General features: G+C 43.4%; 1 protein-coding gene across 1 annotated transcript in view; it reads left to right on the top strand.

Moving 5' to 3' along the window:
* MORC2 (MORC family CW-type zinc finger 2) overlaps positions 1-18,595 on the top strand; it is a gene marked incomplete at both ends in the record, with an annotated part of 35,709 nt that continues 17,114 nt past the window's right edge. Inside the window, 9 exons of the mRNA XM_079543638.1 lie at positions 1-68; positions 5,008-5,061; positions 6,773-6,807; positions 7,263-7,331; positions 11,379-11,469; positions 12,205-12,313; positions 13,309-13,468; positions 13,547-13,658; positions 15,141-15,266. Coding sequence (XP_079399764.1) covers positions 1-68; positions 5,008-5,061; positions 6,773-6,807; positions 7,263-7,331; positions 11,379-11,469; positions 12,205-12,313; positions 13,309-13,468; positions 13,547-13,658; positions 15,141-15,266 — 824 coding nt within the window. The remainder of the gene's footprint in view (positions 69-5,007; positions 5,062-6,772; positions 6,808-7,262; positions 7,332-11,378; positions 11,470-12,204; positions 12,314-13,308; positions 13,469-13,546; positions 13,659-15,140; positions 15,267-18,595) is intronic.

The raw sequence follows: 18,595 nt of genomic DNA, 5'->3' as shown, positions 1-18,595 counted from the left end.
ATGTCCTGCGCTAATTACAGCAGCTTGAACCGGGCGCAGCTCACCTTCGAGTACCTGCACACCAACTCGTGAGTACCGGGCTGCGGGGTGGGGCCGGGCCGGAGCCTCGGGCAGGTAAGTGGGGCCGCGGCCCGGCCCCGCGGCTCAGGCCGCCCTCCGGCATCTGTTCGCCCCCGCGAGGAGCGGTGCGGCGGTGCGGGGCTGCGGCGGATGGGAGCGGGAGAACGCGGGGCGGATCTGCGTGCGCAGCGCTGCGTGTGCAGCCCTCCGGAGTGGCCTCGCGTCTCACCTGGCTGCCATCCCTCCCTGCCATCTTGTTTGGTCCGTGCCTCGATTTTTTTGTGCCATATATTTCAAGTAGAAGCACGGGATTCTTCGAATTGGCTTTTTTTTTTTTAAAATATATATTATTTTTTGTTTTAAACCGTGGAATCCATCAGTCAAAAATTCCCGAAGAAAGCTAGAGTTTCACCTGTTTTATGAGGGGTTCATTCAGCATGTACATCTAGAACATGGTAAGTGCCAACAGGGATGGTGCTACGCACCCGCCTCAGCCCTGCCCGTGGGAAGCAGGCATTGCTGTGCCACGGATGGAAGAGTTGAAGGAGAGCTCGCTCTGGCTCAGCTGCCTTGGAGGAACGTCACAAGCAATGTTTGGCATCCGGTGGCCATCTTGTTTCCAACCATTCTGTGGAAGAGTTGATTTGATGTTACTGCCAATAGAAGAAGAAATTGAGTATCTTTTTGCTCCTGGTTTTCAGTGTGTAAAGGCAAGCTTAGAAGGAGGGACATCAGTGGTCTGCAGTTGTCTGAAGATTTCTAACTGCATTCAATTTGAAGTAGATCCGACAGCATTTGTGTTCGTAGTATAAGATACGGCTCCAGGAGCAACTACTCAGACAATCTCACTGTTACGTGTGCCAAGAACATTATCAGTTTCTTCTCACTATCAGGAAAGCATGGGTTCTGCACAAAAGAAGGACAGGAGCAGCCTAATGACGCCCTGGGGTCCACGTCCAGTAGCTTTGCTCTTTGTTTGGCCTGCAGCAGTCACACATGAAGACTGGTGCTTGATGGACGATACTGAGTCGTGTTCCTGGACTTGAGAAGCTCCCACATCCAGTTGTGAAAAACAAAAGTTCTTATGTATTAGAAAACACAAGTTCGATCACAAGTTAACTTCTGCTGTGCAGCACTGTTAGATAGTAGAGATTTCTCAGTGTCTTGGATTTGCCATGGATTCTGGCCATGTTTGTAAGAAGACAGAAGTCTGCTGCAGAAGACCAGTGGTGGTGTTGCTGCCCCAAAGTATCCCAAGTTATTCCGTATTGCCGCTATAGTTTCTGTTCTGCTTTTGCTGTTGATCTACTTATGTGCTGCATAGCTGCCTCGTTAGGAGTTGGAGGGTAATGTGTGTGAATAAGCCAAAGCCAGGGCTTTTCATACACCGTGAACAAAGAGCCTTCTGAGGCTATGGGGATCAGTGCATAAACTGGATACTTCCCTAAGAGCAACAGTGGAAAAGCCAAAACCCGTACAGCAAATAAGCAACTTCTCCCTCTTCTCAGTAATAATAATAAAAACTGAACAACCACCACCAATGACAAAATCAGTGAGCGAAGAGCTGAAGAGGATTTTTGGTAGTGGAGGCTCTTGTCTTTCAGGCTATTTTTGCTGTCAGAGGAAAACCATACAATCTCAGTGAAATACTACTTCAGTGCATGTGGGGCTTTTTTTTGTTTATTGTTGTTTCTTGTCTCTGCTTCAGAAAGGTAATACATCTAACAGTATGTTTTGAAGCACTTTTCAGGAGCCAATTTATTTGGTCCCTGAATGTGAGGACTTGGAGCCAATTGAGCCAATGGAGCCAATTGTGCTGCCATGCTTGGTGGCAGACTTTGCACCATGTACCTGAATCACTTCAGTTGCAAAGCGTGTATATCTTTTTCAACTACTGGTACTTTCGTAAGTGCTTTTCTGAAGCTTGTATATTTGAGCTATGTGGAAGTTCTTGTGGATCCAGTGAGAAAAGCTTCAGTATGTAAGCACGTGGAAATGAGTAACGTATGGCCCTTATGGTGACTGCCCAAAGACACCTGCCTGCCTTCACAACAACTGGGATTTTTTCCTTGTAAAGTAGATGCTGCTGCTTTCAGATGCTTCTGAAGCATTCACTGAAATGAAAACAACACACACCTCAGCCCAGCCAACTTATTTGGTATATCTTGAATGTTTGTACGGTGTAACAGAAGGAGTTTGCTAAGACCTGAGCAGCAGAGAATGTCTTTGAGCAGTGTTGCGTAGTTGGAGTTAACTTGTGATTGAAATTAGGTTTTATTTCTGTGACCGGAATTGCCCCTTTGAATTCTGCTCCACTGGAAGAAGTTCACTTAAATGGAAGAAGTTCAGCACAACTACTGGTGGATATGAGGAATACTAGTAACAAATAAGCATCTCTTCGTACCTCACACCCTCCTGTTTCTTCTTGAGAATATTTTCTGTTCTGGCCTGAAGTAGTGCAGTAATGAGAGGAGAGCTCGTGTTTCTGACCCAGATGCAAGACTTCCAGCTTAAGTGTTTTCCCAGATGTGACCTCCTTTGGAACAAACCTACTCTTCTGTCTTTTGTTAGTAATCAGGTTCTTGCATTCAGTTGATCCATGTCAGGTTTGGCCTCCAGCATGGAGCTGTCTTGAGTAAGTGGTAGAAGTTGGAGAGTGGTTCCAGATCAGTCAACGTACAGTGAGTTGTCACTGAGACTGTGGATTTTAGTACTGCTTTCTCCCTAACTTCTCATGTTTCACTTAATTAATGTGTATTTCTAGTGCTCTGAATCAATAGTGGTTGTATTTCTGGTGCTTTGAATTAGGTTAATGTAGCCACTGATGATGACGTTCTAGCCAGTACTTAAGTGTTTTCAGGTTATGTGTGAGCTCCGATAGACTATTTTGGCAACAGCTTGGCTTCTGTTGGTGAAAGTTATGTTGCAAGCAATATAATCCTGCAGGGTTTTTTTGCATGGAGCAAGGAAAGGGTTGTCAGCAGTTGGTAATGATGGCTGCTAAGTACTGCAGGCACCTTTGATTGTAAGATGATATCATCAGGTTTTTTGTTTTTTTTTTTTTAGATTGAGTGCTTCATGTGACTTAATTAGATACTGACAAGATCATCTGGGATGTTTTAAAAGTCTTAGTGTTGAGATTAATGTACTTAATACTAGATATTTATAGGATATATAATTTTTTTATTAATGATAAACAGCTCAAATTGATTTCACTGGCTTGTTCCAAGGTATCACTTTGCCCATATCTCTGCAAGAGATTCAGGTTTTGATAGATGTTCAAGTTAGGTGTGGTGTCAGGTTATCAAGAAATACTATTTTCTCTTGCCTTTCTTAAATGCAGTTAGTTTTTCAGCTATCTTGTTCCAGTATCTGTCTTTGGAATCTCTATTTGCATCTTTTCCTTAATTTAAAATACTGTTGAAGTTGTAGAATGAAAGCTGCTGATGAAGCACAGTTACTAGTTCTAAGGTACCCACTTTGTTGTGTTTTGTTGTTTTCTGACATGGGTTAATTTCTAAATAAACTGGGTTGTTGGATATTGATTTATAAAGTTAAATAGATTCCTAAATGATGGGAGCACTTGAACTGTGTGCACAGGAAATCCCGCTTAAAGGAAAGAGTAGCAGGTCTGAGCTTCTGGTAAGGCCTTCTGGACAGTCAGGTGGTCTTCAGAATGCCATTTCCGTTCTGTCTGTGGTTTCCTTGGAGTTTGCAGAGAAGGAAAGCTCTATTCTCTTTCTAGTGATAGCTTGGAAGGCTGATGTTTTTAACCTCAGCTGTGTTGATGAGCTACAGTTCACGATGCTGAAGATAAATGTGAAGAATTGTTTTGTAATTATTGGCATTCTGGTTGGCTACATATTTTCTGTGCCTTTGCGTCTGTTCTTCTAAAACTGCAAATCTGAACTGTGACTTCAGTCTTTGTAGCAGTAGTGACAGGAAGTTGTATGTGTAGAGGTTTCGTGCAAAGTGAAATACGTAGCTAAAAATATCTTTTGGAGACTCAGTCTCTTCTTCAGCCATCCCAGGGTAGCAATAAATTACAGAAACCTTGTTGGGTTGGTTAAATTATCTGACTCAGTAAGAGAAATTGTTTCTCCTGTCTTGTGGCTGAAGTTAAATGTTGGGGTGGATATGATTCATCTGCCTTTGAAATAACTGTTGGATTGTGAAGGTAAAGCAAGAAGTTGATTCTCCAACAGAGTTACTCAGTTAATGTTTGGGACAATCTATTGGAATGGTTCTATGGGCTCTTTGGAGATGTCCTCACCATATATCATCTGTCAAGTTTAAGGCACGTGACTACTCCATTTCAAGTAGATTCTGCGTACAAAATGTCGCAGTTAAGAGGCTGGAAACTAAATGTAGCTTTTTGTGCTGGTAACGTCTGGCTGCGTGAGTTTGTAAGGGTGCGCAACAGTGGAAGAAGATGGCATTCTGGTCTGTGAGCGGCTGCATCTGTTGGAAGTCTCCCATGATCTGGAAACTTCTTCATGTCGGAAATAAGTTACACAGTATCAGTGTGTGCATGGTGAAGACAAACCTTATGCATAACATTTATCTGTCCGTGTTTTTCAGATAGATGGGATTTAGGTGCCATGAAGAGACTTGGCATGTGGTGAATAATTGAGAATTTTACATGAATTACTGGATAATTCATGGACTTCAAGTCAATAATTCTTCATTAAGTCTGTGAGACTCATGTTTATGGTGCAGTGTTTTTCAGATTGTAAAGAGCCACAGGTCTTCTGAGCCAGATCCTCCACTGAGCAGCCTTTCTGCTCCAGCAGATAGTAAAACACATTGTAATCTTGCGTCCGTAGCCAGTGTTGGTACTGTAGAACTATGACTTGATTTGTTTAGAGCATGTGAGATTTTCATTTAATTAAAGGTCTCTCCTTCTCAGTGTTAGTGTAACACTGCTGATTCTGTGCTTTATTGCAGAACTACCCACGAGTTCTTGTTTGGTGCCCTTGCTGAACTTGTAGATAATGCCAGGTGCGTATCTGACACTGCCTAATTCCCAAGGTATATTCAGTAAATAATTTAATTAGCTGCACTGTTTAGGGGATGTTAGGCAGTCTTAACTTCTAGCAAACTTTAAGAGAAATAAAAATTAAAATAGCTCATTATATCTTAGTATGAATGTTTGAGTTGATTCTCTTATACTGGCACGTCTGCCCTGTGGGGAAAAAAAAAAAAGTGTTATTTCTAACAAGATAAATTTCATGGGGTAATTCAGTTCAGAAGGGAAATGGTTAGAAGACCGTTTAAAGGAAAGGGATTTAATGAAAAAGTAAGTTATCTTTTTTGTTTAAAGAAATTGATAAAATAGTAGTGGAATTGGGACTGTTTTATACTTGGACAATCATTGGTTCCTAGTATCCAGAGTAGTGATAGAATGAAAACGAATCAGAATTGGGATGTTGAAAAGAAGGCAAGAACAAGTAGAGCAGCTGTGATTCTTGATAGACCTGGTATTTGGAAAAAGCATATCTTAAGCCACATTTCTCATATTGGAGCCTATAGTTACATCCCAGCCTTTGCATATTTATCCTTTCAGCTTCACCAAATATGATATGGCATGGTGAAAATATTTTGAGATTATATCCTATCAGGTGTGAATTGTCACACCTTGCCGTTAGCAATGTAAGAAGCTGGAAATGAAATATTTCTGTGTGTAGGAAACTAGGACTCTGTGCCTGTATGTTAAATGCATTTCAACTCTCAGTCAGCAGCTGTTGCACTTCTTTGCTTTTGCAACAGCATCATTAAATGTAGCTCGTTCGGACTGATGAGCTTTTTTCTTTTCAAAACTTGATTCATCCTCTGGCAGAAGATAGACTCTGTAGATTGTTAACCTTCTGTGAAAGGTAGTTTTACTTGGAGATACAAAGACAATGCGAAGTGGCTTTGGCATTTACGAAGTGGGTGTTTATTGCTATAGTAGAACTACACTCTTGATCAGCTTGTAAAAATCTATGGCTGTCTGGAACATGGCTCGTCCTTCACATTGTTGCCACTACTGAAATGCACGACCCACAACCTCACTGTCCTCACGTCTGTTGTTTGGTCTTCATAAACATCCAGCAAGCACTGATGAATGTCAGTGGGTGCCATTTCTTCCATGTGGAGGAATTCATCTCTACACCCTTGCTTCAAACGCACCTGCATGTCAGATGCCATTCTGTCAGACTGCCCCTCTGCTGCCATCTGTCCACAGCAGCAGCATGTAACAGGATATTGGTGGGAAGGTTCAACCTCCACTGCCGTGCCACCAACATCCACCTCTGACATTGTGGGCTGACATCATAAAATAGAAGGCATTTCTTTTGGAGCAAATCTTGTATTTACAGAGTTTTATGCGGAAGTTAATAAATTTTTCATAGGAAAAATGTATGTGGTGTGGAAGAGGAGGGAGCTCAGAAGTGTGCACTTTTTTTGTTTCCTTACTATGACTTCTATGTATAAGTCAGTGATACCATAACTAGGTTTCATTATGTGCAGTTCCAACATTCTGTTTGAGCATGGGTTCAAATAGACAAAAAGCAGAACAGCGTGGTTTTTTTAGCTTGTCGTACTGGGTGCTGGGCCTTCGTGCACTTTGATGTGTGCAGTCAGTTCACTTTTGAAGTTACTGAAAGTGCCTGGCTTTAGCTTCATTTCCAGTTGACATTTGAATACTGACTGGGTTTTTGTTGCTTCATAGAGATGCGGATGCCACAAGAATAGACATTTATACTGGTAAGTCACTCCTGCTTCTTCCTTGTGTGCTGTCAGTCGAGTCAGGAGTTAAAACTTGGGTTTTGGCTACAAATGTGCTTTGTAAGAGTGAATGTATTTGTGTCCATTTCTGCTTGTCCTGTGCTTTTGCGTCTTCAAAAAACAGTGCCTTTACGAGTAGCTTGTGCAAGATCAGTTTTCAGCTGAGGTCAGATAACACCAAAGTGGGTTGTTTGTACTGGGTGTTTAAGAAATGTGCTTTTACAGCGCACAGTTGTAGCATATATTTACATGCAAGTTAAAGTGCAGGAGAAATTAGTCACTGTGTAATAAAAACGTAGTGCCCTTTTTTGGAGCATAGCTGTATCATGTTTATTGTGTTACTTCTCCCATGAACGCTGCTTAGCTTGAGCAGATTTTCCATTTTATGAAACTTTTAAATTTGTGCGTGGGAGTATTAAATAACTCTTTTGTAGAGCACCGAGAAGACCTGCGAGGTGGATTCATGCTGTGTTTTCTGGATGATGGAACAGGAATGGATTCAAGTAAGTGATAGCAATTTACATTTGTGTTTTCAAGCTGAGATTTCATGTTATGGCTTAAGCTGAATTAACAGCTTGGAATTATCTAAGGGGTAGTTCCATGCTTGGATACGTGTTTCTGCCTCTGCACTGGCCCTTTCTCACTGTGTCAAACTCTTCACCTCCTCAGTTTGTAGAAAAATAAGAAAACTGTTGTGCCTCATGATAGAAATGAGTCAGCTTTGCTTTTGAATTTCCATTGCACAAAAGTTGGCTTTGGGGATAGAAGGAGAATAGTACAGCCAGGAAAAGGAAAAGGTGATGGGCAGAGGCCTACTTCCATCAGGGGCTGCCAAGCGATTCGTTTCTCATCCTTAATAACAAACGTGTGCAACCTTAACTTTGAAAGCATTGTGCTATTGTTTCATCGTTGTGATAGAGATCAACAGAAAGTCCTAGGAGTATGAGAAGAATGTAGCAAAGTCTGCCTCATCATGAGCACTAATGTAAATCAGTGCTGGGTTTAGCAGGAGTAAAGCCTTCTTGCTTTGCATTAGCATCAGCAAACAGCACTGCCAATTCATGCACCTTATTTGCATCTTGAAGATCCTGCTTTGAGGAGCTCTGCTTGCCAATGCTTTTACTTACAATTAATCTCAGAAGTTATCTCTAATTGTATTTGTAAAGACTTCTTTGCTTCAATCACTTAACTTGCTTTTCATACCACTTCTTGTTCCTTAAACTGTATTTTGAAGATTGGAAGCTGAATAGTGCTTTCATTTTACTGGATGCTGTGAAGTACTAAACTCTTGATCACTTACTTAGATCTTCATTTCTTTAATTGTTATGTATTTAAGGCCTACTGTGGTGAGGAACAGCATTTAACTGGGATTTGTGGTGGTGCCCCCAGACTCCTTCACCTGGCCACTACGCTCCAGGCTTTGCTCAAGCAGATAAGGAGATGCCTAAGGCCTTGCTTGGGGTTGATAACACTGTCTTGCTAGGAAAGATAACAACCACGTGTCTGTCTCAAAGTGAGGGGCTTAAAGAACTGATAGCAGACACCCAGTTAAGTAGCTGAGGACCAGTTGAGCATGTGCTAAATACTATGAGTCAATCATCTTACCCTACACATAGCGGCCCAGTAGCCCCTGGAGCACAAGGCTGACTGTGATCTCCCCAGTTCATCTAAATGTTGTGAAGCTTGGGTGACTGTAGTCACAGGGTGGATTACTTTGGAGGTGACCTGTTGAGATGTCTACCTCTTAAGGGCAGATGCAGCATTGGGGAAACCTTCAGGGTGGTGAATCTGCAAGGATTCTGGTCCATGGGAGTTCCCTATGCAACCTTATTAACATCAAGGGAAGTTGGTATGCTGACTTGTAGGAGATGCAGCACAGAGGGTGGAGCAGTGTATGAACACCATGGCCGGGTGTTATAACACCACAGGGATGGGAGCTTGGTGCTACTGTGGAACTGATGAACTGTGTAGCTGTCACCCTGAGTCAGCAGTTTTTCATTTTCCATTGCACGAAATGAAATGAAGGTATGTCTGACTGCAGTTACCCAAGCTCCACCTGAAAGCGAGGAAACTGTAAAAAGGCCTTAAGAGAGGAGGAATTTTGAGGAAGATGACAGACAAGCTGGGAGGACATCACTGTCTTCTGGGGCTGATTTGGCAAGCAGAGCCTCTCCTTCCTCCCATAGGGACAACTGTTGGATGAGCTTCACATGCTTGTTTATACTGAATGATTCCGTAGGAAACTTAGAACTCTCAGTAGAGTTGTTTCCCAGTTTAACGTGTTTGCAGTTGGGCTCTGTTATTCTCAGTACTTGCACATGTACTGCAGCCAGTGTAGAACAGAATCATTACATCTTTAAGGTTGGAAAAGAACTCTAAGATCATCAGGTCTAACTGTCCACCTACCGCCAACATTGCCTACTAAATCCTGAAACCCATCCAGTTCCAATCTTGACAGTGGGCAGGGACACCTCCCACCAAACCAGTGTGCCCAGAGCCCCGTCCAGCTAACCTTTAATGCCTCCAAGGGATGGAGCATCCACAGCTCCTCTGGGCAACCTGTGCTATGGCCTCGCTGCCTGCGGGACATAGAATTTCTGACCCCTAATCTGCTGGCATGTCACTCAGGAGGTTTTCTGTCCCAGTTCTGGGTGAACAGCAGTGAGGACTTAAACAACTCCATCTCTTGTTTTTATGCCTCAGATGTTTGATGTTTCTTATTAGGAGTTGTTTTTTTTAATTGGTGTCCTTATTCTTTTTCTGGAGTTTTAAAGCTCGATCTGCCATGCTCAGGCTGTTCTTTCAAATTGTTTCTTGTCTTTTCTGTTTGGCACAGCTCACGTCAGGGCTCTTTTTGTTGCCAGGGAGTTTGTTTTCTACATCTAGCAGCTCTGAGACACGACGAGACGAAAACAGTATGACTGAAATAGTTGTAAGTGAAAATCCCTCTAGGGCCTTAACTCAAGAAGTGTGGAAGAGTTTTCATTTATACCTTGTTTGGTGGAGGATAAGGATTGAATGTCTCTGCTCCTGACCTTTGGGAGGAATGTCTTTGCCCTTCAGGACTTCTCTCTTCAGGGCATCATTGATGTTCCTCTGCCCAAAAGAAACTGCTTTTGATTCTCCAATGCTGAATGGTAAACCATATGTTCACCTTTTCTGAGCAAGGAAATGCCTCAGATAATTACTCTTCCTTTTTTAGGCTTCTAAAATATTTCTTAAAAGCAGCTGTTGATAAAAGTTTTTTGCGTAGCAAAAAGGGGCTCGTAATGTGCTCTTAGAATATCTCACATACATCAGTCTGACTTGGTTTTGAAACTAACACAATAAAAAATAAAATCCAGAGCTCCAAACATGAGATAACCCTCTAACGTTTGCTTTCATTGGCGTGAAAGTACCATCGTAGGCTGGAAAAAGGAAAGAGGTTCTGTGATCCTTTCAGAATGTGCTTTTGAAACATCCCATAGACCTTTGTGAACATCGTGAATAGAGGTAGGAAGGTTGTTGCAGAGTTGTTCTCTCATATTTTTACCTTGTCGTTTGTTGCTTTAAATCTCAATGCCATTTGCACAGGTAATGGCATTCTAACATACAGATGGGTCATTTCTCATTAAACCAATGAGCCTCACTGCCAGTGCTAGTGAACCTGGGCATCTTCAAACCCAGCCTGACCATTGGCTCCAGCTCTTTGTCATGGTGGGATATAGTAAGAGATGTCCCAGGCTCCCTTGTAGCTTCTATCTGCATTGTGGATGTAATTGCTGTTAGTTTTCCTGTTTAAACTATTGTTCCTGTTAAGGCACTTCATGTTCCCTTGTATCTGGAATTGCATTTCATTTCTCCTAGTAAATTCTGTGGTGAACTGATTGCTATCTTTGCGGAAAGGGAGGGCAATTCTTCTGTCCTACAGATGATATTAAAAGGCTTTGTACCCTGAACAATGGAAAGGCTTGAACTAAAAATGGCAGCCCCTCTCAGCTGTGAAGCTCTCATATCCATTACTTTTGTCCTATGTCATTAAAATACTCTGACTTTATGCAGTAGTTGCAAAAATCAGCTTTTGGCATAGCAGTGTGTTAATTGCTCAGAGTAAGGAGAAAGTAATTCATTTATTCAGAACTGAAAAGTTTTTTGTATGGTGACTTATGCTGGTCTGAGGGGCACTGGTTTGTGGTGTCAGCGATAGCTGCATGTCCCAGCGTTGGGTTTTGGTTTACGAGCGCGGTGATAATGTGGTTGACACAGCAGATGATCTTGCTGACATTTTTTAGTTAACAGAAAACATCTGGGTGCAGTTCAGATGGGGGCACTGCTCTGATACGAAACTCAGAACTCATTTTATCAGTGTAATTGCATCTGTGCAGCACTTGTAATATAGGCAGTGCCATTGATCTGGATAGCAGATCTTCAAGGTGAGACCTTGGCTCGTGCTTGAGGCCTCTTCCATATGACAAGCTGTTCTACTGAAATAAACATATTCACATCTAGAACGTGTATCCAAGTCTCTGTATTAAAAACCAACCTTGGATTTGCTCTGTCTCTCGTTGCAGATGAAGCTGCCAGTGTTATTCAGTTTGGTAAATCAGCCAAGCGATCGCCAGAGTCGACTCAAATCGGGCAGTATGGGAACGGCCTGAAATCGTGGGTATTAATCACAGCCAGTCTCCTGAGATTGTGGAGATTAGAGCTGAGATAGTCAGTGCTTTGTTGTTGATTTTTTTTTTTTTTTTTTTTTTTTTTTTTTTTGCTTTGAGGTGTTTCTTTGATCAGAAAAAATGCGTGCAGATGAAATCTAAATAAAGATACCATGTTTCGGTATGCAGGAGCACTTTGGACATGTGCTGCAGCAGGGAGCTCTGCTCTGAGCTGATGGCAGTGTTGTCATGTTGTGATGGGGGGTTGGATCAGAGCTGGAAAAGGTAGCGAAAAGCAGGAAGAAAAGAACAAACCTTGGTGTCTGTCAGATCAATAGTGAAATTGAAGCAAAAATAATGCTGCAGCCTCTTACTAGGAGATTTGGCTGGTGCAAGTCAGACGGACTTACACTGCGTATATGATGTGTGGAAAGCTCCATTAGACTTCAGCTTTAAACTGTGAGTAGTATGAGAGGAAGGAGTTTAGAGAGCTGGGGTTCTTTTTGTAAGATATCCAGGTCTAAGTGCTTTTTTGGAAGGAATGATACATGTAGAAAGAGAGGGCCGTTACTATTTTTAAGCCATTTTTTTTCTGTTACCTGCTTTTGGAGTCTCACAATTGAGCAGAATGGAAACAAACTGATAACTTGGTCTGCTTTCTAAAGTGTTTGCATAGAGTCTGCTGGTTTGCTAAGAAGTGGTGGTCATCAATTGTAACGTGCTGCCTGAAATCTTTCTCCAGGGGTTCCATGCGGATTGGGAAAGACTTTATCCTGTTCACAAAGAAAAGTAACACCATGACTTGCCTCCTCTTGTCCCGGACGTTTCATGAGGAAGAAGGCATTGATGAGGTTTGTACGTAATGAAGTAACATGATGAGTGCTGAAGTCAGTGTGGTTCTACCTGCTGAAAATTTGTATACCTTTAGTTCAGATATTCTTTATCCGAATTCCTAACATGGAAGTATTTCTGTGCTATGTGCATATACTGTGCATGGTCAGTAATGAAGAGTTTTTATTTTGCACTACGACATGTCAAGAAGTATTTTTCATTGTGGCATCTGAGGGAGCTGCACAAAGAAGCCATTGATGGAGCAGTGGGCAGCCAGCAGTGGTGTGTGCAGCTCCATAGTGCCCCTGGAGCCAGGAGTTTTGGCATGAGCTTAATTCTGAATCAAGGAAGGGACATCCTCATCCTGCAGGCATTCAGGGCCAGGCTGGATGTGGCTGTGGGCAGCCTGGTCTGCTGGTTGGTAACCCTGCACATAGGAGGGGGGTTGAAACTGGATGAGCATTTTGGTCCTTTTCAACGCAGGCCATTCTATGATTGGATGACTCTCTGTACTTGGTGTACATCTGCAGTCTATAATTCTATCTGTGCTTCTGTTCTAAACAACAGAAAACTGACAACCTTTCTAGAATCATACAAAAGTCATTAAAAAAGGGAAATCGGAATAAACAAAGAATGCTTCAGCTCGAGGGAGGTGTTAAGCACAGAGGTTGATGTTTGTTTTTCTTAAAGAATGAAAGCTTGTGGTTTTTTAGTGTTAGGTATAAATCACTGCCAGATGAAAGAAGCCATGGGTTGTGTTGATGTTGAGCAGCCAGAATTTCACAGGTTGCTTTGGGGCTGTTTGCTCCAAGACTTGATGTTGTAGAACTTGGGAGGCTGGAAAAGAGAGATCCTAGAGCAGTTGGCCGTTACGCAAAGCATTGCAAAGTTAAGAAGAGCTCCTGCACTAACTGTTGGCCTGTGGAAAGGGCTGAGTTCGCTCAGCATCGATCCGTATGAATGGCATAGAGGGGGTGGTGAGTCTGGGTTGCTCCTGATGCTGTGCTGTTTGCAGGTCATTGTTCCACTGCCCACCTGGAACGTGTGGAACCGAGAGCCTGTGAGTGACAACATGGAGAAGTTTGCTATTGAGACAGAGCTGATTTACAAGTATTCCCCGTTCAAATCAGAACAGCAAGTGATGGAGCAGTTTAATAAGATCTGTGGTGAGAAAGGTCTGTATGGTGCTGGCCATGGGCAAGGTAGTTTGGGGCTTGGGCTGGATTTGTCTAATTAACTTGTTACTTGCTCAGGTACCCTGGTGATCATCTTTAACCTCAAACTGATGGACAACGGGGAGCCAGAGCTGGATGTGACTTCTGACCCTCGAGACATTCAGATGGCGGAAATCCCCCCAGAGGGAACGTGAGTGTGACTGACATTACAGGCCCTTGGATTTTGATCCAGTTGTTTGGGGTTTGACTGTATGCTGTGTGCGTGTGGTTTTCTAAAAGCAGCTTTTTCTGTGCTGAGGAGTTTCTTAGCAGTGTGGGGTTCACATGTACAAATGGCTCACAGGCACTGCACCTTTGTGTTGGTCTGAATTTCTGCATTGACTCGTCTCAGTCAAAGCAGCCAACTCAATAACCTTTAATGTCACCAAGGGAGGATGCCCTCAGCTATGAGTGTAATTTTTGTAGGTGTCAGGTTTTTGTCAGTGATGCTGGTCGTGAGTCTGATCTCAAACAAATGTTTAGCTTGTGGTTAAATGAACACCAAGAAAATGTGAGTTATTGTGCAGGTCAGTGAGCAGATGATGCTGGTGGATGCAGGCAGCCACTGGACCTTCCTTAGGTGAAGAAAGAGAATGTGCACAGAGGGCAGCTTAGAGGAGCAGCGGAGGGTGGTGGTGTTGATTCCACGTGTCAGGGAGGATGAGCTTTCTGGAAGCTTCGTAGCCTGAAAAGGAAATACTGACCCTAAACCACGGTGGTGTTGGAATATATTAGTTTGATGCTTAGTATGCAGGTGCAGCAAAGCTCTTGGGGACCTCTAGGGACCTACTAGGATTCTCAGTTTCCTTAGTGCACAATGGTGAGCTTCCATGATTACCACTGATAGAGGAAGGAGCTGCTTCTCCCATGTGCTGTTATTTCAGTGTTGGATCAGGGCAGGTTCTGCTGGAGCATACTGGTGAACTGAAGGTCAGATGTACTGACAAGTAGAACACTTGGTGTTAACTGGTTCAGGTCGTAGCTATGGCCTTTGTTATCCAGCTTTATTCAGAACATTCCTTTCAAGCTGCAGTAATACGTATGTAAATGTTTGGCAGCAACATGTAAAATACACAACTCGGTGCAAAAATCTACAGAACACAGAGGTTGAAAAAAATACCACTGGAATGGTAAAATAGAAAAAGCTTTTGTTTTTATCTCACTCACTTGTTGAAGGTTGCGTGTTTGCAGTGTTTTGGAGTAGATGCCTGGTATGGCAACACAACAAGGTATTAATGGTGCTGTAGGTGCCTGAAATAAGTTACAAGGTAGTGAAAATCAGTGTGAGGAGGTGATTCTGTTGGTCATTTGGAACCTAGGTACCAATTCCTTGGGAAACAAGAATTTTAAAAGTTTTTTTTCAATGGAGAAATTTGTTCATTTTGTTTGTACAGAAGTGCAGGCTGTATGACAGCAGTGTGTCTGGGTTGTTTTTAGCTAGAGAAGAATTGAGAGGGGAAAACTGTGCAGGAAAAAGGAAAGACAAAAGATGAGCAGCGTGAAGGAGTCGTTGGTTCCTCAGGGGATTCATTGAATGAGTCAACTTTGGAGTATGTGGTCATAACAGGGAGAGTGTCTCCTGCAGGGAAATGCAGAACCAACTGCTCAGGTTCTGAGCATGTCTCTCTTGCAGAAAGCCTGAGCGCCGCTCCTTCCGTGCCTATGCTGCTGTGCTGTACATTGATCCCAGGATGAGAATCTTTATAAACGGACACAAGGTGCAAACCAAGAGGCTTTCCTGCTGCTTGTACAAGCCAAGGTAAGCGCCAGAGCCAAAGTCTGCTTACACGTGCAGGACCTTCCCTACAAAAAAAGGTTTAGCATTTTGCTGTCTGGATGTGTCCTGCATAACTCCGCATTGAAGCCACAGGAACAGATGATAGGAGACAGGGATGTCACACAGGACAATGTCAGGTGCTTTATATGGGAGCAGACGGATGATGTTAGTTGCTCTGCCTATATTTACCAAGGCTGTAACCCCATCAGAAGGCCAGCAAATCTGGCAGGCACAGCTTACCCTTCGTAAAGCTGTGTTGGCTGTCACCAATCACCTCTTTATTTTCCGTGGGCTTTAGCATAGTTGTCAAGAGCACGTGCTCCAGTGTGTTGCCAGGCACAGAGGTGAGCTGACTGGCCTCCAGTTCACCTGGTCTTCCTTTTTTTAATAGGACAGGAAAATACCTAGGGTACATCCTAGAATTATTACAGAAAGGAAACCACGCTGAACACTCTGAAATAGTTATGTTGGAAATTAACGTTTATCAGTGGTTAATCTAGGTTTGAGTAGAGATTGGGAAAGACTGTTCCTTGTCCTCCTTTTTAATTCCCTTAAAGATGGCACATTTGAAAGCGAGATGAGGTGTGCTGGCAGTTGTCTTCAAAGAGAATAAAGAAGTTTCTAAGGGGAATAAAGGGAATGTGTTTTTAGGTCTGCCTGAGACGAGAGTATTCCTCTGTCCATGATAGCACACAGGCTGCATTCTAAGGTAGCCCTGTGCCTTAATAACACACCACCATGTTGTACTGCAGTGGAGTTCTAACAGTGGGCCCACCACCTACTTCCTGGGTACTTTTACTGTTGCAGTTAGTTGTCAAGCTGCTGATTAGTGCCCTTTGAACCTGGCCAATTTTCAGCTTACATCAGTCTGCCTGTCAAGCTCATACTTACTCAGCTTCTTTAATTAGAATTTGGAGAGTGGTGTCAGAAACCTGAGAAAAGTCAAGCGAGTTTGCATCTACTGCTCTCCCCTTCTCAGCCTTTTCACTGTCAAAGGCAGTCAGAATGACTTGCTGCTGTAAATCCTGGTTTGCTTGGTTGATGGGATCTTACACTCTGAATTTCTGTATTTTACCTGTGTGTGATTGCCATGTGCTGCTTCATCCCGTGCCACAGTCCAGAAGAGTACTATGGGAGGAAGGCAAAAGGGGAGAGTATTACTTTAGAGTGTCTAGACTGCATCCTCCTGGTCTTGTACTCCTAATGCCAGCCATGGATGGCTGCATGGCTGCTGAAATTTCATCGTAGATTTTGAGAGCCGTTCTGGTAGGTGCCCACAGTGTGCCATAACAGGCTGTGAAAATTCATTCACTTCCCTTCTGGTCCCTGAACAGAACTTATTCTCTCTTGAACAGCTCTTTCTTGAGGAACCTGCTAGAGGAAGGCCAGTCAGTCAGTCCTTTTTGAGAATGAAGTTGCTCTTTTTACAGCTGTTGGTGATTTGTTTGCATGTTTCCATGAACTTACTGAAAATGCAGGGTGCTGGTGTCATGGATTTTCCCTTCAGAGTTGAAGCCGGAGCTCATGCATCCCTGTCTGGCTCCTGAGGTGTCTGCAGCTTAATGCTACTCTCCTGGACTTGCAGAATGATTTGTACAGGAGCATAGAGGGGAAGCCTGCTGATGTTACACCGTTCCTTTGGAGGACAGTTGATGCTGCAGCACTTGAGCACGGCTGTCTGTGGCAGAGCTGCTGCAGTCTAGGCCGGATTACTGCTGAGCTTTTGTAGCCAGCTACAAGCATGTAGGGGCAGTGATGGTCCTCCTGGCTGGCAGCCCAAAGGATGCTGTGCTGAGTGTTCTGTGTAAGGGCTATTTGCTAATCTCTGCGGGAGAGTCATGGTGCCCGAGTGTTAATTTTATTCATATCCTCCTAATTAAAGACTGCTTAAGTACTGTAATGGAATGGCATTCATCCATCGGTATAGAGACACACCTGGCCATTTCTGTGGCTGGATTTTTAAGAAAACGTGTTATACACTAGCTTGCCATGCTAAGAGCAGGCCATTACTTGATGGTGAGCTAAGAAATGATCCTGACTGTAGTCTTTTTACATCCTTGGTGAGCTTTTGGCCAAGTGTCTTTCTGCTTGAAATGATCACTTCATGTTCTGCATTGGGCCATTCTGGTCTCAAGATCTGCTGAGGAGGGTGGCCTGCTGAAGGCAGTGAATTCTCTCCCATTGGTAAGGCAGTAACTCTGTCTTCATCTCTGAAGGAAGATCATTTAACAGTGACTTGTCTGCAGGTTAACTTTTTTTATGTTAGGGAGCAAAGAATGGAAATCTGTAATGGTCCTCAGAGTGTTTAAATGCCTTTACTGTGCAAACCTGGGTTTTGCAGCCTTTGTTTTGCTCTCCTTCAAAAATAACAGCTTGTGTTCTGAGCAGGACATCTGTTGTTCTGTTGTCACTTGTCCTTCCTTAATGCTGTGGGTTGTATAATCAGCTACCAATGTGTTCCTCCCATTCAGGTGGGAGAAAAAGGTCAAGACTGAGGAAGCAGTTTTTCCTTACAAAACAGCTCTGGATATATGGATACATTCTACCCTTTGCTTGAGTTCAGTGAGATCTCATACAACCTTTCTGGAATGTCCAGGAGTCAGGAGCAAGTTGCTTCTGTGCAGATCTTTCAGCAGCGTTTATAGGTGTGATGCCGCAGCACCACCCTCCCTGGAAGCTGCTTTCATCTCTTGAACAGTTACTTCATCTGTTGCCTCCCACAATCACTGTTTCAACTTGTTTGGCAGCACAGTGCATGCAGCTAGAAGTAAGCAGGCAGTTCTGCACTTTAGCTTATATGCCTGCTATTTGAGCAAGCAATGATCTCAGCAGGCATCAGGTGCTGGTGGCTGCAGTAGCACTGCGTGCTGCTTTGTTTGCCTTGGCTGTGTGCTGTGTGCTATTATTGCACCACGTGCAAGAGAGTTTCCTTCATGAGGACACTGTAGGATGATTTTGAAGGTAGGGAAATGTGGATTTCTTGTCTGTCAGACTTCTCAATGCGGATCTGTTCCCACCACTTGAATGTGAGCTTTCCTGGCTGTAGCCAAAGCCATTTGGCATTGCAAAATAAAGCAAAACGTAATGGTTGGGTGGTTTCTTCTTTCAGGAATTGTTCAGTCTCTGGGACAGTTTATCTGGAACCAAATCTGTGTTCCTTGTTTTGCTTTTGGGCTATTGAACATTCCTGCAAGTAACTGAAGCTGGTGCAGGGAGCAGCGCTGGGAAGGTGGGAGTGGAGCTGGGGTGGCAGCTTAGTCTGCCTCTCTGGGTTGAAAAAGAGGTGTACCTTGCTTGGTGAAGCAGGCTGT

The sequence above is a fragment of the Tetrao urogallus genome (genome assembly GCF_951394365.1).
Source record: "Tetrao urogallus genome assembly, chromosome: 17".
NCBI lineage: Eukaryota > Metazoa > Chordata > Aves > Galliformes > Phasianidae > Tetrao > Tetrao urogallus.
Note: the sequence above shows the minus strand (reverse complement) of the source record. Positions and strands in the feature narration are given on the sequence as shown.